This window comes from Toxorhynchites rutilus, chromosome 1 (assembly GCF_029784135.1).
Source record: "Toxorhynchites rutilus septentrionalis strain SRP chromosome 1, ASM2978413v1, whole genome shotgun sequence".
Lineage (NCBI taxonomy): Eukaryota > Metazoa > Arthropoda > Insecta > Diptera > Culicidae > Toxorhynchites > Toxorhynchites rutilus.
The window spans coordinates 133358153-133385165 of NC_073744.1; the positions used below are offsets into that span (position 1 = coordinate 133358153).

The following is a 27013-nucleotide window of genomic DNA, read 5'->3' on the forward strand; positions in this document are numbered from 1 at the left end:
GTTAGACGTAGTCCCACGTCAAAAAAATAAAAAAAATACAGGTCTAATATTTTCTGTTAGGGACCGAAACGGTTTGGCATAGAATGGCTGATTAGTTATGAGGGGCTTAGAATGAAAGGGGTGTAAGTGATTTGATCGATTTCTCTACATCGACTCTCTCTTCTGGTCATAACTTAGCTGCAAATACATTCCCAGTTGTATTTGACAATGTGGAAGATAGGTCAGAACCTCATCTATCGGATCCTATAGCGAACTTAAATTGGAACTTTTTTGCAGTTGAGTTATTAACTAAATAAAAAGTTGATGAAGAGAAATCGATCAAGTCACTTTCACCCATTGCATTCTAAGGCCCTCAAAACTTTTAAGTTTTAGCTTAGAGTATTTTTTTTACAGTGTATTCAATTCAAAAACTCTATTTCCAAAATAGAATATTGACATTTTATAACGACCAGAAACTTTTTTTTGGTACAAGTTCAAAATTGCGGAAGCAATTAAAATCATCCATTTTGTTGGCATGATTCCGGCGCAATTCTAAGTGTGGGTTATATCTGGAACTCCAATAGTGCTTATCTTTAGAATTTCCAAAGAACACATGTCCGAATTAAATTTTCTCACATTCACATTTTTCATGTATGCACTTGAAACTCACAAATGAATCAATTTCACTTTTTGATTGTATTACAGTTGACGACTTTCAAAATGCGATATTGAGTAGAAAGTTTGTCGAGTACTGTACTATTTTGGGGCATCACTGAAGTATTGTATTTTTTACTCCTGGTCGGAAAAAAACTTACCATCTTTGCATCCGAGAGTGGCATGCAGTAAATTCCCTATGAGTGGCACCGAGTATGGTCCCGGCAGCTTGTTGATATGATACACCATCCGGGCTCGCTTCCGTTTGTAGGTGAAAATCGCATAAACCGTCACCAGCAGGATAAATACCGTAACAGGTGACAAGATACTGAAAATATTAGCAAACCTTCCTGCGACTATGCTGTTCACTAGATAGTAGAAATCCATGATTCTTGAACACCTTTCCATGATATACATCCACATCCAATAATGTAGTATTTCTACAATGGTCACACTTATTAAGAACTCGAGAATCGAACTGTCACTGAACACCTTCCACTCACTCACTTTCGTTGAGAGTTTAGACACGCTGCCGAGAGCACGAACCGTTGCTGAGTTGCGCGCGCGTTGAGTTTTGAATCGGAACTAGCGCATGGTCCGACCCGAGTCAGAGATGGTACTCTGCGCCTAAAGTTGAAACGTGAAAAAGTGGCTCAACGCGCGGGGTTTGGGGCAAGGAAAAGCTTGGGCGCGCGCGAATGTCACCACGAGGGCAGAGTTTGTTATTGAATCACTCGACGACTCGTAGTGCATACCCGGTGTTCGAGGGCGGCATAATTCTCTCTGGGAACCAGTCCGTTACTGGAGCATCTATTGCCGGTGCGAACCGTACGACGTGAGAAAAGAGGGTAAACAAAAGTACCCTTGGAAATTGCATGACCCGTTGGGGAGATTTTGGCTGTGCGGTTCGGTGCTGTTTGGACTATATTCAACTTGAAATGTTGAAATTGTTGGACGGCAACACCGATGTATATTTTCTTGTTGCCGAAAACAAACGTTTCGAGTGCGATGACATCGTTGTTGTCTCAAGCTTTGAAGTTGTGTATTTGCAACGTGTTGTTTTGTTGCTTACGTTTGCCGATACAAAAACTTTTAGATTAAACTAAATCAAGTTATCAAAAACATGAATTTTGTTATCTCACAATGTGCACACATCGTCAGAGTTCAACTTGGAATATACTCAGAGATTCTTCTCAAGATCTCAGACACAACTCATTGAAAAACAAGATTTTAGTATTCTACAAAGATGGGTCGAAGAGGGAACTTGTTTCTCGAAAATACTTAAGAAGACTTCGGTTTGACTCGAATTTGATGAAAACCCGAAGGCAATTCCACTAGACTACTAGACGAGGTCGCTCCAGATGTTATTTGCGAACAATCTGAAGTTATTATGCTCTTTATCTTTTTGAGGTGGAAAAGCCTGTTCACTCACATGTTGATGACCGGTTCGTTGCTTGAAGTGCTTCTTCTTTGCCATGAATGATAACACGCGCCGTGTTTTAATATGATCTGTAATTATATGCGCTTTTCGATTCGACCCTGGATGGGGGTAAGCATAGCTAAACTTGTCTTTACAAAACTTCCGGGTATAGAGGAATGGATTAAATTGAACAATATCAACACATTTGGGATACAAGTCGATGACAAATTGTGTTTTTATGTTTAATCCGGAGTTATTCACCTTTGGTTGATATAAATATTAACATTTCACATGCAGATTTCAAATTCCAGGTCAATATTCTAAAAACCAGATTCGAGATGCGATTCATGAATAAGATCAAGTTTCATGAGAGTTTCTGGGATACCAAGAAGTGTTGAGTCCGCGACTCAGCCTAAAATTTAGATTACATTTTACGGATTCGAACTACAAAATCAAATTCAATGTTCTGATTTTAAAATATCTATACCCAATTTCAAATTGCATTCGCAGACATTGGATTCGAAATATCAAACTCAATTTATTTTTTATATTCAATTTGTGATTCAGATATTGAATAAGAATTAAATATTGTGGGTACTTAATTCATATTATGTCCATATTCAAAATGGTGTACCAAATTTGAAATTACAAATTCCAGATTACATGTTCCGTATTCTCCAGCTTCAGATTTCGGATATGGTTTGATTCCTATTTATATATAAAAAAATGGATTTCTATCTGTCTGTCTGTCTGATCCTTATGGACTCGGAAACTACCGAACCGATCAACATGAAAATTAGTATGTAGGGGTTTTAGGGGCCGGGGAAGGTTTTCGTGATAGTTTGAGATCCTTCCCCCCTCTCTAAGAGGGGGTGCCATACAAATGAAACACAAATTTCTACATTACTCAAGAATTAATCAAGCAAATGCAACCTAATTTGGCATCTGAAGGTTTTAGGGTGCAAAAAATGTTTCTATGGTGGTTAGACCTTCCACCTCACTCTATAAAGGGGGGGGGGGGGGGAGGTTGGCTACCATACAAATGAAAGACAAATTTCTGCATTACTCGAGAATTAATCAAGCAAATGAAACCAAATTTTGCATGTGGAGGTTTTAGGGTGCAATAAATGATTCTATGGTGGTTAGATACTGGATTTCCTCCTCTTTTAGGTCTCTTATCTCGAGAATTAATCAAGAAAATGAAACCAAATTTTACATGTGGAGGTTTTAGGGTGCAATAAATGTTTTCACGGTGGTAAGACACTCCACCCCCTTCTCTAAGGCTGCCATACAAATGAAAGACAAATTTCTGCATAATTCGAAAACTAATCAAGCAAATGGAGCCAAATTTGTCATGTAAAGGTTTTAGGGTACAATAAATGTTTCTATAATGGTATGACACCCCTCCCTCCTCTGGGATGGTCCCATAAAGGGTCCCATAAATTATTACACATATTTCAACCGAAAATATTCCAACCAAACATAACAATTGGACATTTTCGGAAAACTCTGAAGGAAAATGGGAAAATTCGGAAAATTAAATTCCCATATGTTCTACAATTACATAGTGACAAGGGCTGTTAGTCCATTCGATGTTTGCGCTAGTGAAATTGACCTTTGTTCGAAACTGGAAATGGATTTTAATGTGATGAAACGCACTTCTATATCTCTTTCTATCTATACCAAAAAAAAGGATCACCGGATGTGTTGATAAGAGCATAACTCGAGGAAGGAGTTTAACGATTTAGGGCTGTCCTTATTCTATCATATTTTCTGTATAAAACATTTATTCCATGTAACGGAGAAACATGTTATTTGCAAGTGGTTGAAAAATCTTGAACGAGAATTGTGTCTGAAAATAATCTGATATTATAATGATGAGTACTAGTAATTTTATAGTAAAAGGTAAATTTTAACGGGGTCGATTAGAAGATCAATCAATGAACAGTTCTGCGATTGGACCCATGAACTTGCTCATAGTAAGAAAACGTGGATGTTTGAAGGTATTGATAACAAAACACAAATTTTGGGTAGGACGAAGTTTGCCGGGTCAGCTAGTATCATATATAGATTCTGTACATATACCGGATTCGAGTCAAGAGTAGATTTCATTATTTGCGCTACAGATAACTTATAGTAAAAACAGTTATACGTTACAAATAAAATTACATAAGTTGAGTATAATAAATTACAAATTCATATTTAAGATACCATTCTTTATTTTAACATTTTTCATGACCGTTAACATCGATACTTTGCTCTTCCGTTTGTTATCAAACGTTGGATTGGAATTCTTTTTAAATGAATGGTTATGAAATTCCAATACTCTGCGGAATCGTAACCATTCTAGAAAAGTAATATAAAAAATGTAATCTACATTTGATATAAACTTCAAGGATTCGTACAAAATTCAAAAACGTTTTAGAGCTGTATTATTTAAATTTCAGTACTTATACTCATCCACCCACTCACACACTTCAAAGATGAACGGTCAGCAATCTTTCAAAATATTCATTCATTGACAATTGATTCAGGTGCAACTTCAAACTAATTATTAATTAGCTAACGGTAGTCCTACGTCTACTTTGCGGTTATATCACAGATATAACCCGTCTATATTTTTTTGGAAAAGTTAGAACAAACAAGACAAATATTTGAAAATTAATATTCTTCTTTCTCAAAAGTGTAGTTTTTTAAATTCTTAAAATATATATATATATATATATGTATATTAGGGTGCCAATGAAAATGATCATCTCGAATTTCAAAAAGTTACCCCATAAAAAATGTTCACCACCTCGAAAAAACACCCTATGCAAAATATCAGCTCAATCGGACTTAAGGGAGAGTGGCGCAAAGCGGTCAAAGTTTGAGTTTTTTGAAAATCGAAAAATAACCCAAGGGGGGAAAGGAAATTTTTTTTTTGATGCCAAATATCTTAAAATTGCATGAAACGTCGAGATCTAGTGTCATCTCGAAAAATTTTTCTTGTCAAAAATCGGAATTCTGGGACTTAGTTTTTTTCGGAGTACGAAACGAAAAGTATGTTTTTGGGTACCAATAAAAATAGTTATTTCGATTTGTCATTCGGAACTAGCTACGAAATGTTGATTTGCACGATAATATACCCTATGCAAAATATTAGCTCATTCGGACTCCTTTTACTGGAGTCACAAACGTTAAAATTTAAGCTTTTTTGAAAACCAAAAAATCATCGAAAATCCAGGTTTAAAAAAAAGGTCGATGCCAAATGTCCTAAAATTGCATTAATCATCCGGATTTACAGTTATCTCGAAATTATTTTTTGTCAAAAAAAAAAAGTTTTTTTGCACTTGGTCGTTTTCCGCCTGAAAAATCGATTTTTGACAAAACAATTTTTTTTAGATAACTGTAAATCTCGACGTGTCAGTTTAAGACATTTGGCATCAAAAATGTTTGTTAAAAACCCCGATTTCCGGTGATTTTTCGGTTTTCAAAAAAATCAAATTTTTAACGTTTGTGACACCAGTAAATGAAGTCTGAATGACCTAATATTTTGCATAAGGTATATTATCGTGCAAATCAACATTTCGTAGCAAGTTCCGAATAAAAAATCAAAGTCCCAGAATGCCGATTTTTGACAAAAAATTTTTTTTTCGTGGTGACACTAGATCTCGACGTTTCTGGACATGTTATGTGAGAAATCCTCAGCTCTCCAGAAAAATATAGAAAATATAGCGCCTTTGGTCCTGAGTCCATGAAAACTATAAAAACAAATACAATCAATAATAACGAAAACATAATTGAAGTTTGGAAATGGAAATGGAAATGGTCAACCTAACAAAATAATTAAAGAATACGGGTCTAATAATTTGCGATAAAGAGCACTAACTACCACTTTTGACGAAAATCTGAGAAATACCATATCGGTTTGGCATGGAATGGCTTTAAATTCTAAATTCTAAGAACGTCTACTGTTTTGTGGCTGAGGTACACTCAAAATGTATAACAGCATCTCTTTGTTGACGACTATCTTGGGTGTTACAAATTGAAGAGCGTCGTCGGGTAACGGTATTTCCATGCCTTGATTTTGGAATTTTGGATAAAATTACTGCTTCTTGAATGTCTTCCAACAGGGTGTATATAACGTCGATGCTCAAAATAATAGTGATCACTTTCAATTAATCCAAAATGATCTTTTCTGTATGTAGACATTAACTTGATATTGCTGATTGTTTTGTTCAATCAGGTCGTTGATTGTTGAGTTAATTATCCGCATAGCTGAGAGCTCTCTTGAACTCGTTCAACAGATGTTGACGACTATTGTTTCAATTTGACGGAAACTTCTCAGTCTGTAGGTGCGCTCGTGTAAATCACATTCCATCCATAGGCAGTTCGTATCTCAGATCCAGATCCGGGGCCCTCCTCGGACGATCAGTTTTACAAAATTCTTCATGACCGTTCCATCATTGATATATTTCTTCGTCCCGATTTATCTATTGCATGAAAAATCACTGTGACTGTTCTAGTGGCTTCGAAACCCTCTTAAATTATTGTTTTCCGACACCCATAATCGCACTCCTCGACCGATATTTAAAATGTTTTCTTTGTGTTTGGTCTCAGGGTTCAAAATTAAAAACATGACATGAGAATAACAGTGACAGTGAAATCTCTCACTGAAGTAAAGGATTAGACTAACATTGGAATAAAACATGGTAAACATGGAGCTGAAATTTAGCGGAAACGTGCCCAAAACACTAGACGCCGGGGAATCAAAACATGCAAACATAGTTTGGCAAAATGTCAACGTCTAAACAACCGCAACCGTTGACCTTATATCGCAATAACAACTACTTAGAGTGTTTCTATTTATACTGTACTACTGCATAAACAACAATAGCCAGCGAGGATCTTTTGCATACTAAACGTGATTTAGTTCTAAAACTAACAGTTTACTCTGTTGAATTGTAGTCGAGTTGCTACAACACATAATAGTACAAATCAATTCTGTTGTATTAAATTTAGGGCGTAAATCAAACTCCTACGTTCAAACTACTAATTCAAGAAGATTCGCCACGTGGAATGTCCAGATAGCAGGCGTAAACCACCTGGTGACCGTGAAAAAATATTGCGATCGTCTTCTTCGAAGCCGCTTAACATTGCCCAGTTGATGATCAAGTTCAACTTCCAAAAAAAAACCTTTATGTTCGGCATAAATTAAATATATGTGGGATCCGATCGGTGTTTTATGTATATTAGCGGAGCAGACCAATGTAAAGATAAAAATGTTAATTCAGATAACCTTGAGATTTTACATCTTTACCTTTTGGTTTTTGGAATACATTGAATTTCTCGTATCATTCAATTCCATGGTCAATGATAGGGAGAACCAGTTGAAAGGGTCACAGCTTCGGAATAACAGTAAATCAGTTGTTTTATTATTCCGCAGAGCGAAAACTAGCCAAACTGGAAGCTGGTTTCTTTTCTCGTTTTTCATTTGATGAGATTATCGGGAGCGATTGGACTCATGAACTTACTCATAGTAAGAAAACATTCACGTTTTCTTACTATGAGTAAGTCCATTTGCAGAATTTACCTTCTACTACAAAATTCCTAGTACTTCTACCAAAACTCATCATTATAATATAAGATTATTTTCAGACACAATTCTCGTTCAAGATTTTTCAACCACTTGCAAATAACACGTTTCCCCGTTACATGGAATAAATGTTTGATACAGAAAATATGATAGAATAAAGACAGACCCCTCCCCTCTTATTCGCTTAGAGAGGGAGGAGGAGTATCCATTCACCATAGAAACGTTTCGTGCCCCCTACAATATCCACATGTCAAATTTGTCTCCATTTGCTTGATTAGTTTTCGAGTTATGCAGAAATTTGTTTTTCATTTGTATGATAGCCCACCCTTAGAGAGGGGAGTGGAGTGTCTAACCACCATAGAATCATTTAGTGCACCCTAAAACCTTCAAATGCCAAATTTCGTTTCATTTGCTTGATTAATTCTCGAGTAATGTAAAAATTTGTGTTTCATTCGTATGGCAGCCACCTACGAGAGGGGGGAATAGTATCTAACCACCGTAGAAACATTTATTGCACCCTAAAACCTTCACATGCCGAATTTGGTTTCGTTTGCTTGATTAATTTTCGAGTAATGTAGAAATTTGTGTTTCATTTGCATGGCAGCCCCACCTTAGAGAGGGGGGTGGAATGTCTAATCACCATAGAAACATTTGTCGCACCCTAACATCTCCATGTGCCTAATTTGGTTTCATTTGCTTGATTAATTTTCGAGTAATGTAGAAATTTTTGTTTCATTTGCATGGCAGCCCCCCCTTAGAGAGGGGGGTGGAATGTCTAATCACCATAGAAACATTTGTCGCATCCTAACATCTCCATGTGCCTAATTTGGTTTCATTTGCTTGATTAATTCTCGAGTAATGCAGAAATTTGTGTTTCATTTGTATGGCAACCTCTCCTTAGAGAGGGGGGGTGGAGAGTCTACCCATCATAGAAACATTTATTGCATCCTAACACCTCAATATGCCTAATTTGGTTTCATTTGCTTGACTAGTTCTCGTGTAATGCAGAAATTTGTGTTTCATTTGTATGGCAGCCCCCCCCCCTAAGAGAGAGGGTAGGATTATATAACACCGTAAATACATTTATTGTATCCTAGAAGTTTCACATGCCAAATTTGGTTCCGTTTGCTTCAATAATTCTCGAGTAATGCGGAAATTTGTGTTTCATTTGCATATCAGCGCCCCCTTAGAGAGGGGGGTGGAGAATCTAACCATTATAGAAACATTCATTGCACCCTAAAACCTCAATATGCCTAATTTGATTTCATTTGCTTAATTAATTCTCGAATAATGCAGAAAATTATGTTTCATTTGTATGGCAAAGGGGGGAGGGGTCTCGAACTATCACGAAAACCTTCCCCGGCCCCAAAAACTCCTACATACCAATTTTCATGTAGATCGGTTCAGTAGTTTCCGAGTCCATAAGAATCAGACAGACAGACAGAAATCCATGTTTATATATATAGATAATAGATAAATATGGCACTTTTGGTTGATTGTTTTGCTTCGTGTTCAACAATTTATTTTACCGCACTAAAATTGTTTCATTTTAAAACTTGCTATAAATTTCCATGCACTTTCATGTGACGAAAGTAACAACTTAAAAATAATATTTTTATTGATTTTGAAATGTTATCTATGCTAATTGAGGACAGAGAAAATATAGAACAATGCTCGCGTAACTTTTGAAAAGGCCCAATGTAACATTTTAGTCAACTCGAGAAAAACGAAGTTGAAAACCCGAACATTATTCCGCGAATTGTCTTAAAAGCAGAGATCGAAATCCTCTCTCGGATGCACGATAAATATTCAATCAATCAATCTAGTTTTCGATGAACCGTGTATTGTTGATATTTTCGTCTCTTCGTTTTCACCGAAAATTCTTTTTCAGAGAGAAAGAGATGTGGGAAATCTCGTTCTCGGAAGTTCAACGAGAATGGTTTTTCGTCTCTCATTTGGTACTGAAAATATGGTGCGAAAAATCATAGCTAACTTTACCAACGTTAATCTGTTAGGATAGCGTCCAAACGATCTGCATTTGGACAGCTGAATTGTACAAATATTAATCCACCTCATGTTTCATTCACGATGAAACCCAATATTGGCGCATATTTTCATGCAATGTTTTCAGCTGTACTGAAGAAGTGAAAAACCATTATCGGCATCAAGGAGTAACTGAAAACGAAACCATTTTTCGGCGATCATAACTCACCGAAAAATAAAAATCGGCTTTGCGTTTCTCGCGAGAATCGAAGTGAGCGTATAACATTCTCTCGCCTCCTATATTCTCAGCTATTTTTCCCTATGGGTGAAAACGGATGTTTTTCGTCTCAAATCGGCGAGCATTTCGATTTCTGCTTAAAAGCAATCGATCTTTATCGCTACTCTCACCACTAGCAGTCAAGAATAACTCTGGAAAACCAATCGTAACTGTTGTTCCGTGATTTGAGATTAAAGTTGAAGTTTCGGAGTGAAAAATGTTACTTTGGACGTTTTGACTGCCCGCGTTTGCACATTGGACATATTACGTTGCACGATAAGAATTTGAAACTGACTACTAAACAACAATCCAAATATCAGCAGTTCGTTCTTAAGACAGATTATTATTGTTATCACTCGTTTAATTGCACTGAAATCGATAACAACACCTGTAAGAAACAAAAACTCAAAACGACCGAAGTACGACATCGTGTTGTTTTGACTGCTTTATTACTTCGGACGTTTCGGGCGTCGTAAGTGACGTCCGAAGTAACAGCCGGGTGCTTAAAATCCCAATCTGTACATAGGACATTTTTTGTATCGGCGATAAAAAGATGTAGAAAATAGATACGTGAACGATTGTTTTTGTAATGCATTCAATGATTGAAAACTAATTGCGTGCATCCATTAACTCGATTTGTTTACATTTGTTACATAGGACCTTTTCAAAAGTTACGCGAGAATAGTCCTAACCTACCGACGATGCTACCGATTATTAAAAAAATAATAATCTAATAATAAACACAATAAAGCTGACCCGGTGGAACCGTATCATTGCAGCCAATGAAAAATATTGGATTTGCCAAGATAATGTTCTGTAATAGGTGGGATTAGAATGATTTTGTATACTTTGTATGAGTAAAACCATCTGGTACTCTCGATTCTTGATGGCAACCAATTCTTTTGAAGATAGCTGCAGATGAAGAACGATCGTGAAGGGTAAACAAATATAGATTTTTTTAACTGTCATGTATAAAATGGGTTGAACGGGTATTTTATTTTACGCAATTTATTTTATTACACCAACGTCTCAATAGTTTTGATGTACTATAATACTTATCGTGTTCAGGAGATGTTTTATTACCTTTTTTTAATGCGAGTGAACGGATGAGACAATGTGTTACTAGGTCTAATCGATGGGGGTCAACGCTTCCAAAATCTGCTAGTTACTGTGAGAAGCAAGTCGCTTAATTACCCTGCCATTAACAGCAACACTATCGCCGATTGATTTTCGGCATTCGGATGCTCACTGAAACAAAAGCCGGACAGCGAGACCTTGACTTGCACTCAGGATACAAACGCCGTCAACACTCCTATAATGGTTCTCAGTTGTCAGCTTTGGTAACTACTGTTTCCAACGATTTCACAACATGCCTTTGGGCTGCCTCTTTCAGACATGCATACCTTTGATTTAGCGCTATTCGATAGAAATTGTTGACCTTGGAAAGTACCGCCATTTGGATGGTAAGAGTTGATCAAACTCTCGTTGATAGCTGGTGTTTTTTTTTGTTTCAGCAAAGCACTAAAAGATTAGGATGCTGATTTTCTCACTAAAAAGAGCAGAGATAAGCAGTGCCCTGTTGTTAATTCATTGGAACGGATTACGTTCGAAGGCACATTAGGAGTTGATGCACCTAGTAGTTTGAAATAAGTTTTAATTCGCTTGAATGTCTAATGCTGATGCAGCGCATCGAAATGAACGCCCTCAGCTCGTCGCGAACAGTCGGAAAAGAAATCACGGCAACAACAAAATAAAAAAATACAAATGTAAACAAATATAACCTTTACCTCGCACAACATTTTATCTAACCATTAGCCATAACAGATGGAAGGTTTTTTTTTGTTCCACCTTCGTCTCCAGATAACATGCAGACTATGAACTAAAGTAAGTTAATGGGCAAACGAGCTGCGAGAGACTAGGAATCTGGCCTATAACGGCACCTGCAAGAACTCGAACTCGTTCGAACATTTGACATTGCCCGCTGATTGGAACGAAATTGATTTCATTGATCGAAAATCACCTCTTTAGATTCTTTCCGTGAGTTCAATCAGACCGGACAATACCTTACAAAAGGCGCAACTGACAGGGATTGATTGAATCTCGCGAGATCCGCCGGATAACTGTCACGCCAATCAGCACTCACGTATGCCAATTCGCTTCAATCCTCCGCGTAAGGTCGAGAAAGATACGCGTACCAAATCTGCTCGGGGAAGCAAATTTGACTAGTCCACAGCCAAGGTGAGAAAGTATTGTCATGGAACATCAAAATAACGTAGAAAAGCGAGTATCCTAAATTGAACCATGTTGAAGGTTATTTGTGAGTAGTTTTTTGTTGTTTTGTGAATCATTGTGTTAAAATACATTTTTATTGCCAACGTTTCCCGTCATTACTCATGAGTTATATGGAGCAAAAGTCTCCTCGTGTCAAACTGAAACATGTATCGTTTATGTTTTCGGATTCGATTAGCGTTCTAGTTCTAGTACTATTTAATCGAACAGCAACTTTGATCATTTTTCGTGACTTTGGAAAGTATGGTAATGTTTATGCATCAAACGATAGCTAAATGTTATTAGCTACCATTCTTCATTCAATTAATTCAATCCGATATAAATTTATTGGGCAATAAATTCGATTGTAACGGGTGTTAAATAAAAAATGAGAATTTTTATTCTCATTAAATATTCTCATAAAATTATTTTTTTTCATCGATTTCAGTATTTTTGATTAATAACATAATGTATTTTCTTCAAAAAAATGTCAGTGAATGTTTGAGTAAGGGCTGTGGTCTGCTGTTCGACGCAACTTTGTCGCGATGCTCTCACAAGAACGTTGTACGGCACTTACGTCCATTTTCCGGATACAATTCCGGATTCTTGTAGTCAGTTACTTCGTGTCCTTGGCCCTCCAATTGTTTTTATATGATTTTTCTCGCTGTGACTATCATACTGTAAATAACAAAATTGCTTCTCTGGATTGGGACCGCATACTTGACCATACATCAGTTGACAATGCCGTATCTAAATTCTATGAACAATTGAACGAAATTATTAGAGAAACAGTTCCGTTGAAGGCCCAGCGTTCTAAGAATTTCAATCAACCCTGATGGACTCCACAGCTTCGAAATCTCCGCAATAGGCTGCGAAAAGCGAGAAAACGATTTCTTCACGACAAAACTCCAATACGCAGAAGAGAACTACACGAGGCCGAAGAAAAATACAAAAACTTGCAGCTTGAAAGCTTCCGCAAGTACATAAATGCTCTTCAAAGCACATTCAAGCAAAATCCATCTTCTTTCTGGAGTTTCGTACGGAACCGGAAGAACTTGACGCGGATACCGGACAAAATCGTTTATCAATCCAGCAACTCCGACTCACCACTTTCTTCTGCCGATCTCATTGCCGAATTTTTCCAAAACATGTATGAAAGCAATTCATCTCAACCAACCCGCCAGTATATTGACAGTCTGCCATCTTACAATCTCCGTTTCCCAGTACTTGCGTTTGATGAAGATGTGGTGCATAACGCACTCAGTTCAGTAGATGCAACAAAAGGACCCGGTCCGGATCTTATTCCCCTGGTCTTCATCCAGAACTGTGCAGCGATGCTCGCCAGACCAGTTTCTATGGTTTACAACCAATCTCTGCGCGAGGGTATTTTTCCCGAGGCTTGGAAGCTAGCATCGATAACTCCAGTCCACAAGAAAGGCAGCTTTCACGATGTCGAAAACTATCGCCCGATAATGATTTTAAACTGCCTAGCAAAAGTGCTCGAGTGTCTAGTTCATGGTGCACTATGTCCGATTGTACAGCCTGTGATTTCAGAGTTCCACCACGGCTTCGTTAAAAAACGCGCAACCACCACGAACCTTATGGCATACACTCACATGCTAATCAACAAAATCGAGAAGCGGCAACAAGTAGATGCTGTTTACGTCGATTTCTCCAAAGCTTTCGACAAACTACCCCACGACCTTACTATTCTGAAAATGGATCGACTTGGTTTACCATCCTGGATCATAAACCTGCTAACCTCATACCGCAAAGCTTTTGTCAAGGCCCACGGTACTAAATCCAACGAATTTACGATTCCATCTGGTGTGCCACAAGGAAGCATTCTTGGTCCTCTGATTTTTGTACTATTCGTTAACGATCTGTGCGAAAGGTTATGTTCGGAGAAAATTTTATATGCGGATGACTTGAAAATTTACCGAGTAATACAATCAAATTTAGACTGCTGCATACTGCAAGCTGACATTGAGCGATTAACGGTTTGGTGCCAGAAAAATGAAATGCATGTAAACGCTGAAAAATGCAAGGCCATCACATTTACGCGCTCTCGCTCCCCTATTGTACACGGATACATGTTGCATCTCTCGCCACTGCAGAGAGTCAATCGAATCAAAGATCTGGGAGTTTTTCTTGACAGCAAGCTGCGTTTCCATGAGCACGTCTCGGTCACAATTTCAAGAGCAAATGCGATGGTTGGATTTTTGAGACGCAACACAGCTCATTTCGATGACGTCTACGCTCTGAAGTCGTTATACTGTGCATTTGTTTGCAGCGTCTTGGAATACGCAGTACAAGTATGGGCCCCATATCACGCTGTACATATCCAGCGCATCGAACGTGTTCAGAAACGCCTCGTAAGGTATGCACTACGTGGCCTGCCCTGGAATGATCCAACCAACCTACCACCCTATGAACAGCGCTGTGCACTTATTGGAATGCAAACCCTGGAAGGCCGACGATTGGTGCTACACAGAATTTTTATTTTCGATGTATTGACAGACAAAATTGACTGCAGCTATCTACTCCGAAACGTTAGCCTACACGCACCATCCCGACAGCTACGCCACCATCGAGTCCTGGCGATGCCTAATCACCGTACCAGGTTATATAGGCAAAATAATCCATTAGACGCTTGCTGCCGCGTCTTTAACGAGGTATCTGAACTGTTCGATTTTAATATTAGTAGGTTAATCTATAAGAATAGAATAAAGTCCCTATAAGCAGTCTGTACAACCATTAGGTCGAAGACGTTTGGCATTAAATAAATAAATATACACTAGGGCACTAAGTGAGCCAAAGAAATCCACTATTGGGCGGCACTGGGGCAAGTTTGTTGGGTTACGATCTTTCGGCACGAACGGTATCTTTTTCTCCTCAAGATACGCCAGCGTCTTCTTGGCGTAATGGGAAGACGTCTTGTCCGGCTAGAAGACGTACTTCCCATCCGCGTGATGCTCGTTCAGGAACGGCAGCAGGATTTTATCGAGGCACTCTTCTCGATAGATTTGTTGGTTGTTTGCATGACCGCTCGGCTTAAACCAAGGCTTTGAAATGCCCCGGTCGGAATTGGCGATGTACAACATAACCTTTTTTTCAAACTTGTGCTTGAACTTGTATTTCACTTCAGGCGGTGTGGATGACTTGTCGCTGGAGTAGTAATTATCATTTCCTGGAATATGCGTATTGGACAGCGGAAAATAGCGTTCGTCGTCCAGAACGAAAGACGTCACGCGGTATTTTTTGGTCATCCACCGACACTGTGATCCGTCTCAATCTGCTCCTCCGTGTACTCCGGCGACCTCGTCTTGTTCCTGCAGACGATTCCTTCCATCTTGAGGGTCCGATGGATCAATACGTGGGAGCAGCCATATTTCCGACTGGCGTCACACAGGCTGGCTGCGTCCTTGTTGTCAAACAGCTTCTTTAACGATGTCTTCCTCTGCTTCGTCATTATCGTCACCGGACGACCACTTCCGACCTTCCGCTCTACGTTCAGGGAACCCAGGATACGATATACCGTACTGACAGGCAGGGCTAGTTATTTTCGAAGCTAATAAATGTGATTGAATTTTATTCATACAACTCTCACTTCCATTACAGTCATTTTCGGTGGATTAATTTCAGTGTATCGGGGTGAAGTGGAAACGAAATATTCTCTACGCATACAGTAACATTGATTCTTTTGTTTCGTTCCTTTCCTCTTTCGTTCTCTTACAAGTATAAAAGCAGAAGCTTTCACTGACGATTAAAACTGCTTGAACGGGTTATATTTATTTTCATTTCGCATGTTAGAGGATGCTTGCTGCTTTCAAACGTAAGTTTTATTTTACCAAAATGGATCGTCGCGGACCGTGTTCAAAATTCTTCAATCACTTGTAAATAACATGTTTCTCTGTTATTTGGAATACATGATTGTTACAGAAAATGTAATAAAATGAAAGACGGCACAGATCGGACTATTCCTTTCTCGAGTTTTTCACCCTCTCTTAGGGTGAAAAGAATAGTCCGATTTAGCTGTCTTCATTTTATTATATTTCCTGTATCAAACATGTATTCCATGTTACGAAGAAGCATGTTATTTGCAAGTACGCTGGATTCTTTTTTATGCGTTTTTTGCGTGATATTTTTTACGCTATTCGCTCAAAATTACGCGATTTTTTTATGCGATTTGCTTGAATTTACGAGATTTTTTTACACGATTTGCTCGAAACTACGTAGAATTGCGAGTGCACGCACAAACGCATACACAACGCCGGAAGCACGCGCACGCACATACCATTGGGTCCACAAACACGCACACACACGCGCAAACATGCACAAAAACGCGAGCGCACAAAAACATACAAATGGACGCACAGGTGCGCACAAACGCGCACACACAAGCACATACACGCGCACAAACATGCACACGCACAGACGCACGCACGGAAATAATCAAGCACACACGTGCACACACGCACACAAATACGCACAAATACGTGCACACGTACGCACACACACCCACACATGCCCATGCACAAAAAAAACGCGCACACCTGCACACAAGCAAGAAAAAAACACGCACAAACGCACGTACACACGCGCACACAAACACGCCTACACATGCCCGCGCATAAAAAAAGCGCACACCTGCATGCAAGCAAAAAAAACAGGCCCAAACGCACGCGCACACACGCACACGAACACCCAAAAACGCGCGAACATACACAAACACCCACACAAATACACGTGCACAAACACAAACATCGGGCTGTCGAATACTCGGCTATCCGGACTCGAAGCTGACCGGTATCCAGTATCCGACCAAACTACTATCCGTTTCATCACTAATTTCACACTGACAACTAGCGCCGGTAAATAATTACTCCTGCAGGCATACTACACAACCCTCACTGCACCGTTTTCATTAGTTTCAGTGAATAAGTTTCGAATGCAACAAGGAAACATTCATTTCTATACAAACTGCCAGAATACATGGATGCTTCAAATTAATTTCCAAGTGACGATTTCTAACGTCGCTTTTGTTTGCAGAATGAAAGGAATCAACGTGAAATGAAAGGAATATGTACGAAAGAGACGAGATATTTTTCTTATTGTGCGTGAAAAGAGAATAGATATATTTTTAGCCTGCATGGTTCTGGTTCTGTTCTGAGAAGCGATAGACACATTATTGAGTGACGATGTGCTAATTGAAGTGAAATTGTCAGGCCCTGCTGACAGGTACATTTTCTTCCTTAAAATGTGCCACGGTGAACTTTTTTCCTTTTTGCAGAAAGAAAATTTTACGCTCTTTATTTTTATTATTAGGCCAATGTCCGAGTTTTTGAACAGTAATTTCCCGGAAAATGGAAGATGGGGAAAATGGGTGGGTTATGTCTATGATGACGTGGGACCACCGTTGGCTTAATAATAATTTGTTTATATTGATTGGATTATTGATTGAATGAAACAATTTTCGAACTCAATTGAATTCAACATATTTGCTGTGTAAGTAAAGAATTTGAACAAAAGCCTCGTGATGTAAGGCACCTTGGTTTCGATGGCTGTGTTAGGGAACATACTTCGATGGGAACAACAATTTTACAGCTTTTCAGCGTACAGCATTTCTTCCGACTTGCACGGATTCACGAGTATTTCCCAACTTGACAATCATATCACATTTAAAGAGTACACTGATTTGCGTAGATTTCTCAACTAAGTACTAATACAAGTTTTCTAAAATGATTCTATGTTAGGCGGCGAAGTTTCACTAGAAACGTTTGTACCATTGCCAACGAATAATTCGATGAAGCAAATCGCTGGCTCATTAAAGTTTCATCCAATGTTTGGTTTTTGGATTTCTCCCAAATTAAACAATCCATACCGTTAGATAGCCTTTTTGAATGACATTAACGTTGTCAGTGGAACTATTGCCGTCTTAACGTAGGTATTAACTTGCGTCATTTATTAATTTTTAGTTGAGATTTCGTTAGCCAAATAACACACCTTGAATGTATTCTGAGTGGCTAGCTCTAGAATACGCGTGATCATAGAGCAAGTCGGAAGAAATTTCTTTGACGATAAATCCTCGCTGACATCGTTTGAACTTTTTGACGTAGGACTACGTCTTTCATTTCTATACCGGGGTGTAAAATCAAAGTTTCGAAAACGAAAGCGTTACGCCGGAGACCGAGATTTTGAGCGTTAATAGCTCCTAAACAACTGAACGAAATGGTATGATAAATACTTCATTCAAAAGATAAAATGTCTACGCGTTATATACTTGTTACTTTTTGATCCAAAAACTTGTTTCAATAGTCTTAAAATTGCTTTCAAAACAGGTTCTTGAAATCACCAATCGGTATATAAGCGAGCGCCGCTCGGAAACCCGCTCAGTTATAATTGAACAGCGATTGGAGCATGTTGTCGCTGTTGTGGTGAAACTAACTTCGTTCATCATGAGAGCGCTGATGAACGGTGTCATCAAGAGCCTGTTTGTGCACTTTTGGCCAGAAGGGAATCCATCAGGAGGAGAGTGATGCCACAAATGGTTCCCCGGGAAGAGATCGGAGCAGCCGCCACACACACACACATACACGCGCGGAACTCTTCGTTTGGATGCCGTTCAGCATCGAGAAAATTCCGGAAAGATTCACTCGTTGCTGAGTTAGCATTAACCACTGGTGGGCTTCGAGTATCGAGGAAAATCTGGAAAGAACTAATCATTGCTGAAAAATACTTTGCCAGTTCCCCTGGAATTGAAAAATACATTGATGCGAGAGAGTTTATTCTAATGTTTTCTTTCCATATAACACTGCAACCAAATAAATTTGGTTTTTTGATTTTTTAATCGATCAAAATCAACAGGAAAGCTTCTGAAGATTATTCTCCCCCATCAGTAGAATATTTTCGTATCGAATACATTTTGCGCGCGCAATGGAAAATGTTTCAATCACCGAAAGTTTCAAACTCAAAGAGTTCATTCGCCTCTAGTTTGCCTTCTAAATTGCCATCGTAAACCACACCTTCTTTCGATTCAGTCACGGACAAAAAGCATACTCAAGCTATATTCTGGTGGTGAAACGCATTCATTGTTAGAGGCGAATGAACTGAAAAGTTTAAAGCCTCTCTAATCCAACATCATCATCATCATGAAACGCATTCATTTTTCGTGAGGACATCGACAAGACAACATCGTTACTGAACGAGCTGAACGAGCTGGACGAGCTGGACGAGCTGGATGGTGCGGGATCAAGGGATTCATTACCTGGCCTAACCCAACCTGAAACGCATTCAGTTTGTTTGGGACTGTGACGGAGCGCAGAAAGCCGATCCATCAGAAAGAGAAAAGAAGTCGACCGAGAGAATACCAACATCGAAAATTGGTTCCGCTTGAGTCATCGGAGCAACCGCCACACACACACACACATACACGCGCGCAACTTTTTAGGTTTGCTGGTTATTCCAGCAAAGCTAAAGAATCCGGAATGAAGTGATCGTTGCTGCAAAATAATCTGCCAGTTCCCCTAGGAATTGCAAATTGTATTCAAGCGAAAGAGTTTATTTTAACGTTTTCTAACCATATAACACTGTGACCAAATACATTTGGTTCTATGATTTTTCAATCATGTGTGATAAGCAGGAAAACTTCTGGAGATCATTTTTCTTCACCAGTAGGATATTTTCGTATCCAATATTGGATGCGTAGGACCTTGTACCTCCAACGTAACGCTCTCGTTTTCGAAGTCCCCCAAATATTCATTTATTCATTCATTCAGAATGGATTCAAATTCAACTTCAAATGATCACTGAATCAACGATAGTCCTACGTCACCATTGCGGTTATACCATAGTTATAACCCACTTCCTGTTTTTTACACTACAACAATCCGAAGCTAATGTTCAGTCTGAGTGAAAGAAATGTCTGCTCCCATACATACAAACATTTTAATGCTTTTGAAAAAGGTGTTTTTATTTGCTCATTTCACCCTTCAGAACACGAAAAAGTATTTTTTCTGGCGAAGATGAAATGTTTTCTACCAACGCTAGTTCCAAGATTTTTAATATTTGATGTTCGTATGTATGGGAGCAGATCTTTCATGATGTTTTTCACAGGTTTTAGGATGTAATAAGTATTTATATGGCGGTTAGACACTCCTCCCGCTCTCTAGGAGGTGGCTGTCATACAAATGAAGCACAAATTTCTGCATAACTCGAAAACTAATCAAGCAAATGAAGCCAAATTTGGCATGTGAAGGTTTTACGGGGCACGAAACGTTTCTATGGTGAATACACTCCTCCCATCCTTCTCTAAGGGGGGCTGCCAGACAAACGAAACACAAAATTCTGCATAACTCGAGGTTTTTGGGTATGAGAAATGTTTCTATAATAGTATGACACCCCTCCATCCTCTGGAATGGAGAGGGGTCCCATAGAAATATTACACATATTTCAACCAAAAATATTCCAACCAAACATGACAATTGAAAATTTTCGGGAAAATGTGAAGGAAAAAGGGAAAATTCGGAAAACTAAATTCCCATATGTTCTACGAATACATAGTGACAAGGGCTGTTATTCCATTTGATGTTTGCGCTAGCGAAATTGATCTTTGTTCGAAATTGGAAATGGATTTTAATGTGATAAAACGCACTCCTATATCTTCTTCTACCTATACCAAAAAAAGGATCGCCGGATGTGTTGATAAGAGCAGAACTCGAGGAAGGAATTGTCCGATTTAGAACTGTCTTTATTCTATCATAATTTCTGTATAAAACATTTATTCCGTGTAACGGTTCTCATGTTATTTGCAAGTGGTTGAAAAATCCTGAACGAGAATTGTGTCTGAAAATAATCTTATATTATAATGATGAGTTTTGTTAGAAATACTAGGAATTTTACAGTAAAAGGTAATATCAAAGGGGTCGATTAGAAGATCAATCAATGAACAGTTCTGTGATTGGACCCATGAACTTGCTCATAGCAAGAAAACGTGAATGTTTGAAGATATTGATAAAAAAAACAAATTTTGGGCTGGACGAAGTTTGCCGGGTCAGCTAGCATATATATAAAAATGGATTTCTGTCTGTCTGTCTGATTCTTATGGACTCGGAAACTACTGAATCGATTGACATGAAAATAGATATGTAGGGGTTTTTGGTTGTGTGCTCCCGTGGCCGAGTGGTTAGCGTCATAACTAACATGCCGGGTGTTCGGGTTCGATTCCCGTTCTGGTCGGGGGAATTTTTCGTCAAAGAAATTTCCTCCGACTTGCACTGTGATCACGCGTATTCTAGAGCTTGCCATTCAGAATGCATTCAAGGCGTGTTATTTGGCATAGAAATCTCAACTAAGTACTAATAAAAAATGACGCAAGTAATGCTACGCTGAGACGGCGAAGTTCCTCTAGGAACGTTAGTGCCATTGAAGAAGAAGAAGAAGAAGAAGGGTTTTTGGAGTCGGGGAAGGTTCTTATGATAGTTCGAAACCCCTCCCTCTTCTCTAAGGGGAGCTGACATACAAATGAAATCAAAATTTCTGCATAACTCGATAATTAATCAAGCAAATGAAACGAAATTTGGCATATGGAGGTTTTGGGGAGCAATAAATGTTTTCATGGTGGTTTGACACTACTTTCCCTGTCTAAAGAGGGGGGGGGGGAGGTTACTGAACAACTCGAGAACTAATCAAACAAATGGAATCAAACTTAGCATATAGAGGTTTTAGGGATCGATAAACGTATCTATTGTAGTTCGACAATCCTCCACCTCTCTAAAGGGGGCTCCCATACAAATGAAACACAAATTAAACACAAAAATAACTCGAAAACTAATCAAGCAAATTCATCCGTATTTGGCATGTGGAGGTTTTAGGGGGCACGAAACGTTCCTATGGTGGTTCAACACACCTATCCCTCTCTAAGGGCATGGGGAATGCCATACAATGAAACAAAAACTTCTGCATAACTCGAGAATTTATCTAGCAAATGGAGCCAAATTTGGGATGTGAGGGTTTTTGGGAACAAGAAATGTTTCTATGATGGTATGACACTCCTTCCTCCTCTGGAAAGGAGAGGAGGTCCCATAAAAATAATGCACATATTTCAACCAAACATGACAATTGAAAATTTTCGGAAAACTCTGAAGGAAAATGGGAAAATTCGAAAAATTTAATTCGCATGTGTTCTACAATTACATATTGACAAGCGTTGTTATTCCATTTAATATTTGCACTAACGTTCGAAAGTGGAAATAGATTTTGATGTGATAAAACGCACTCTTATATCGTCTTCTATCTATATAAATAAAAATGGATCGCCGAATGTGGAGTAAAACTCGAGAAAGGAATGTTCGATTTATCATAGTTTCTGTACAAAACATTTATTCTACGTTACGGAGAAACATGTCATTTGCAAGTGGATGAAAAATCTTGCACGAGAATTGTGTCAGAAAATAATCTGATATTATAATGTTGAGTTTTGGTAGAAGTACTGAACTGCCCATGTTGGCATAGGAGACGTAATCACCAACACCATTAGCTTTGAGAAAACGCTGTTGTTTTTTTGCCTACAAACGTAACCATGTAAATTTCCAATGAAATAATCTGTCCAGTTGAAGGATATTATCGGCAAAAAGAGGGCCTAGGTAATTTTGAGGATTATAACATATTTTGACGTAGGACTACGTCTTTCATTTCTATACCGGGGTGTAAAATCAAAGTTTCGAAAACGAAAGCGTTACGCCGGAGACCGAGATTTTGAGTGTTAATAGCTCCTAAACAACTGAACAAAATGGTATGATAAACACTTCATTCGAAAGATAAAATGTCTACGCGTTCTATACTTGTTACTTTCGGATCCAAAAACTTGTTTCAATAGTCTTAAATTTGCTTTCAAAACAGGCTATTGTAATCACCAATCGGTATATAAGCGAGCGCCGCTCGGAAATCCACTCAGTTCTAATTGAACAGCGATTGGAGCATGTTGTCGCTGTTGTGGTGAAGCTCTTCATTTATCATGAAAGCGCGGATGAACGGTGTCACCAAGAGCCTGTTTGTGCACCTTAGGCCAGAAGGGAATCCATCAGGAGGAGAGTGATGCCACAAACGGTTCCCCGGGAAGATCTCGAAGCAGCCGCTACACACATACACACATACACGCGCGGAATTCTTTCCGTTTGGATGCCATTCAGCATCGAGAAAGATCCGGAAAATAATCTGCCAGTTCCTCTGGGAATTTAAAAATACATTCATGTGAAAGAGTTTATTTGAATGTTTTCTATCCATGTAACACTGTGACCAAATATGTTTCAATCAAGTGCTATTAACAGATGGTTATCGAGTTAGCATAAACCACTGGTGGGCTTCCAGTATCAAGGAAAATGTGGAAATATCCAATCGTTACTGAAAATAATCTGCCAGTTCCTCTGGGAATTTAAAAATATATTCATGTGAAAGAGTTTATTTGGATGTTTTTTATCCATGTAACACTGTGACCAAATACATTTGGTTTTGTGATTTTTCAATCAATCGCAATTAACAGGATAGCTTCTGAAGATTATTCTTCCCCATCAGTAGGATATTTCCGTATCCAATATTGTATGCGCCCGCAATCGTTTATTGCTCAGTCGCCGAATGTTCCGAGCTCAGAGAGTTCATTCCCCTCTAGTTTGCCTTCCAAATTGCCATCGTAAACCACGCCTTCTCTCGATTCAATCACGCACAAAAAGCATACTTAAGCGATATTCTGGTGGTGAGACGCATTCATTTTTCGTGAGGACATCGACAAGACAACATCGTTGCTGAGGGTGCTGGACGGCGAAGGATCGAGATCTGCCCTGAAACGCGAGCAGTTTGTTTGAAACTGTGAGGAAGCACAGAGAAGCCGATCCTTCAGGAGAAGAGAAGGTGACCATCGAAGCAGCCGCTACACACACACATACACGCACGGAATTCTTTCCGTTTGGATGCCGTTCAGCATCGAGAAAAATCCTGAAAATAATCTGCCAGTTCCTCTAGGAATTTAAAAATACATTCATGTGAAAGAGTTTATTTTAATGTTTTCTATCCATGTAACACTATGACCAAATACATTTGGTTTTGCGATTTTTCAATCAATCGCAATTAACAGGATAGCTTCGGAGGATTATTCTCCCCCATCAGTAGGATATTTCCGTATCCAATATTGGATGCATAAAACCTTGTGCCTCCAACGTAACGCTCTCGTTATCGAAGTTCTCCAAATATTCATTCATTCAGAATGAATTCAGATTCAACTTCAAACAAATGATCTCTAAATCAACGATAGTCCTACGTCACCCTCGCGGTTGTACCACAGATATAACCCACTTCCTGTTTTTTCCATTTGGAAAACGCTTGCGTTCATTTATGCGGACAATCAATCATTTCAATGAACATTTGTCCGCATAGCTAGACGTAATCACCAGGTTGCTCTGTTTGTAGCGTTAGTATTCACAATTCCGATAATAGTCAAAACGTCTTCGTCGGTAGTTTCAGTTGTTATCGGATAAAATCAAAAAGGTTTGGAAGAAATTTAGTAAAATGTCTGGAAAAGATGCTCTTGATTTGTTGCGAGTCTATGATAGTACTTTTATCTGAAGAATACTCTGGGATATGATAAGAACAGCAGGTTCGTGTTTTTTTTTCAATTAATTGAATTTGTAAAGGCAGTTTGCAATGTTGGTAATTTTGGCAACATAATTTACCGATATCACGATTAATCGCGTAAAGATAGTGGACTGACTTACACCAACGGTATGAGTAAATGCTGAGTATGTGGAATAATTCGATGTCGAATCCGAGGAGTTATAATGCTAAGAACCAATATTATTTTAATTTTACTACTGATCTGACTGTTTCATTACCTACTTGAAGATTCAAATGCAGAAATTTAGGTAATTATAACAATTGCTTCTCTTTGTTCGTCGTGTACAGAAAATAGTAATTTTATGAGCAGCGTTTCAATGGCTAGATGAATATCTATTAGGAAACACTAAGTTACATAACAGACATGTTTGGACTCTACAAAGAATGTGATTTAAATATAGATTTAGCTTATAGCACATAACACTGACAATTGTTGATTTTCGAACGATGTATAAAAGCTGTATGAAACTACGTTGTTTGCTGTTTTCATGTTAAGTGCTAGAAATGGTAAGAATCTACAATAAATGGATGAAATAAAATGACGTTTCATGCACAAATATTAAAATTATTATTGAGGTAGTGTTCGGAATATGAATCAAGTTTCTACGTATGATTCAAATTCCGAACACTTAATTTTCAAAAGTAAATTTACTGAACTTTAATGTTATAAATAATTGAATAATCAAAACCGTGATATTCTTTGGGTTATAGCCTTCATTTTAACATCATTTACATGTATCGATACAACCTGTAATTAATAATATTAAGCATTTGCAAAAAAATGACAGTCAAAACCTATGTGAAATGTTTGCGTTAGCAAATTCTGTTAATTTTCCAATTTTTGTAGTTTTTTCAACTATTTTGTTTGTTGTTTTCATGTTATGTGCTAGAAATGGTAAGAATCTACAATAAATGGATGAAATAAAATGATGTTTTATGCGGAAATCTTCATTCAAATTAGTGTTCGGAATATGAATCGAGTTTCTACGCATGATTCAAATTGCGAACACTTTAAAGTTATAAATAATATAATATTCAAAACCCTGACATTATTTGGGTTATAGACTTCATTTTAACATCACTTACAAATATCGATACCGATATAGCGCCCTTGGTCCCGAAACCATGTAAACTATAAGAAACGAATACAATCAATAATTACAAAAGCAAAATCCATTTTTTTGCGAGCATAGCATTTTTCCAAAAAAGAGTAACTAATTGACGGTCTAGTACTTTAAAAGTTATGATTTTTTTTTTTATTGCAATTTTAATTTTTTTAATTGTTCGGAAATTGAGTCAATGACAGAAAAAGTGTTCGGAATTTGAGACAAAAGTGATTAAACATATTTTTAGTTTTTCACCATGAATTTTATTGTAGCCAAATGGAAAAGAAGACTTCTTTGTATCCAAAAATCAAATTCATTTCTCTAAAAAATACCATTTTGAGTAATGATACAATGTTTATCGGCCATCAAAGCTTAAGTGTTCGTAATATGAGACAAAACGGTACATTGTGTAGAATGCGAAACAGCGAAAAAGTTGATTTTGTTCATTTTGTCGCCTTTCAGTTAACTTTGAAAAAGCTCAAAAACGAAAAAAAAATACGATGGATGGGTTATACCTATGATATAACCGCAAGGTTGACGTAGGACTGCCGTTGGCTTAGTAATAATTTGTGTTTTTTCAATTAGCAATATTCGCACTTCGAATGTTCCTCATTGGCTCCACGGTTTTGAAGTCTGTGTTAGGGAAACATTCCGATTCGCAGAAACGCAAGCGAGTGCAAAAGTACCCCCTGCTTATATCTGTTTTGCAATGCCGATTTCTTCACGCTCCATGGTTTTGAAGTCTGTGTTAGGGAAACATACATTCATTCCTGCGATGGTACCTCAATCGTTGCGCAATCATAACTGAGTGGTATTCCCGAGCGACAATCGCTTTTATGGTTGTTTCCCGATCACCCGAATTCCATTCACCCGAAACACGTTTACCCGAAGCACATTTACCCGAATGTAACGCATACCCGAATGCCATTCACCCTAATGTAACAAATACCCGAATTCAACATACTGCATACGTTTACCTGGTGCATTACGTTTGCCCGGTTCATGACATGCATGTCATGCATTTTGATTGCCTGGTTGCAAACGTGATGCACCAGATAAACGTATGGCGTTCGACGCTCGTAAAC

General features: G+C 38.3%; 1 protein-coding gene across 2 annotated transcripts in view; it reads right to left on the reverse strand.

Annotated features, from left to right (window-relative positions):
* Window positions 1–27013, reverse strand: part of LOC129762129 (cytochrome P450 4c3-like) — a 124062-nt gene that overhangs the window by 45681 nt on the left and 51368 nt on the right. Inside the window, exons 1-2 of one of the 2 annotated variants that reach the window (XM_055760118.1) lie at window positions 1141–1213; window positions 795–1073 (exon numbers count right to left, since the gene is read on the reverse strand). The exons of the other annotated variant lie outside the window; for it this stretch is intronic. Coding sequence (XP_055616093.1) covers window positions 795–1056 — 262 coding nt within the window. The 5' untranslated portion in view covers window positions 1057–1073; window positions 1141–1213. Of the gene's footprint in view, window positions 1–794; window positions 1074–1140; window positions 1214–27013 lie in introns of those variants that run through there. 2 annotated transcript variants of the gene reach the window in all.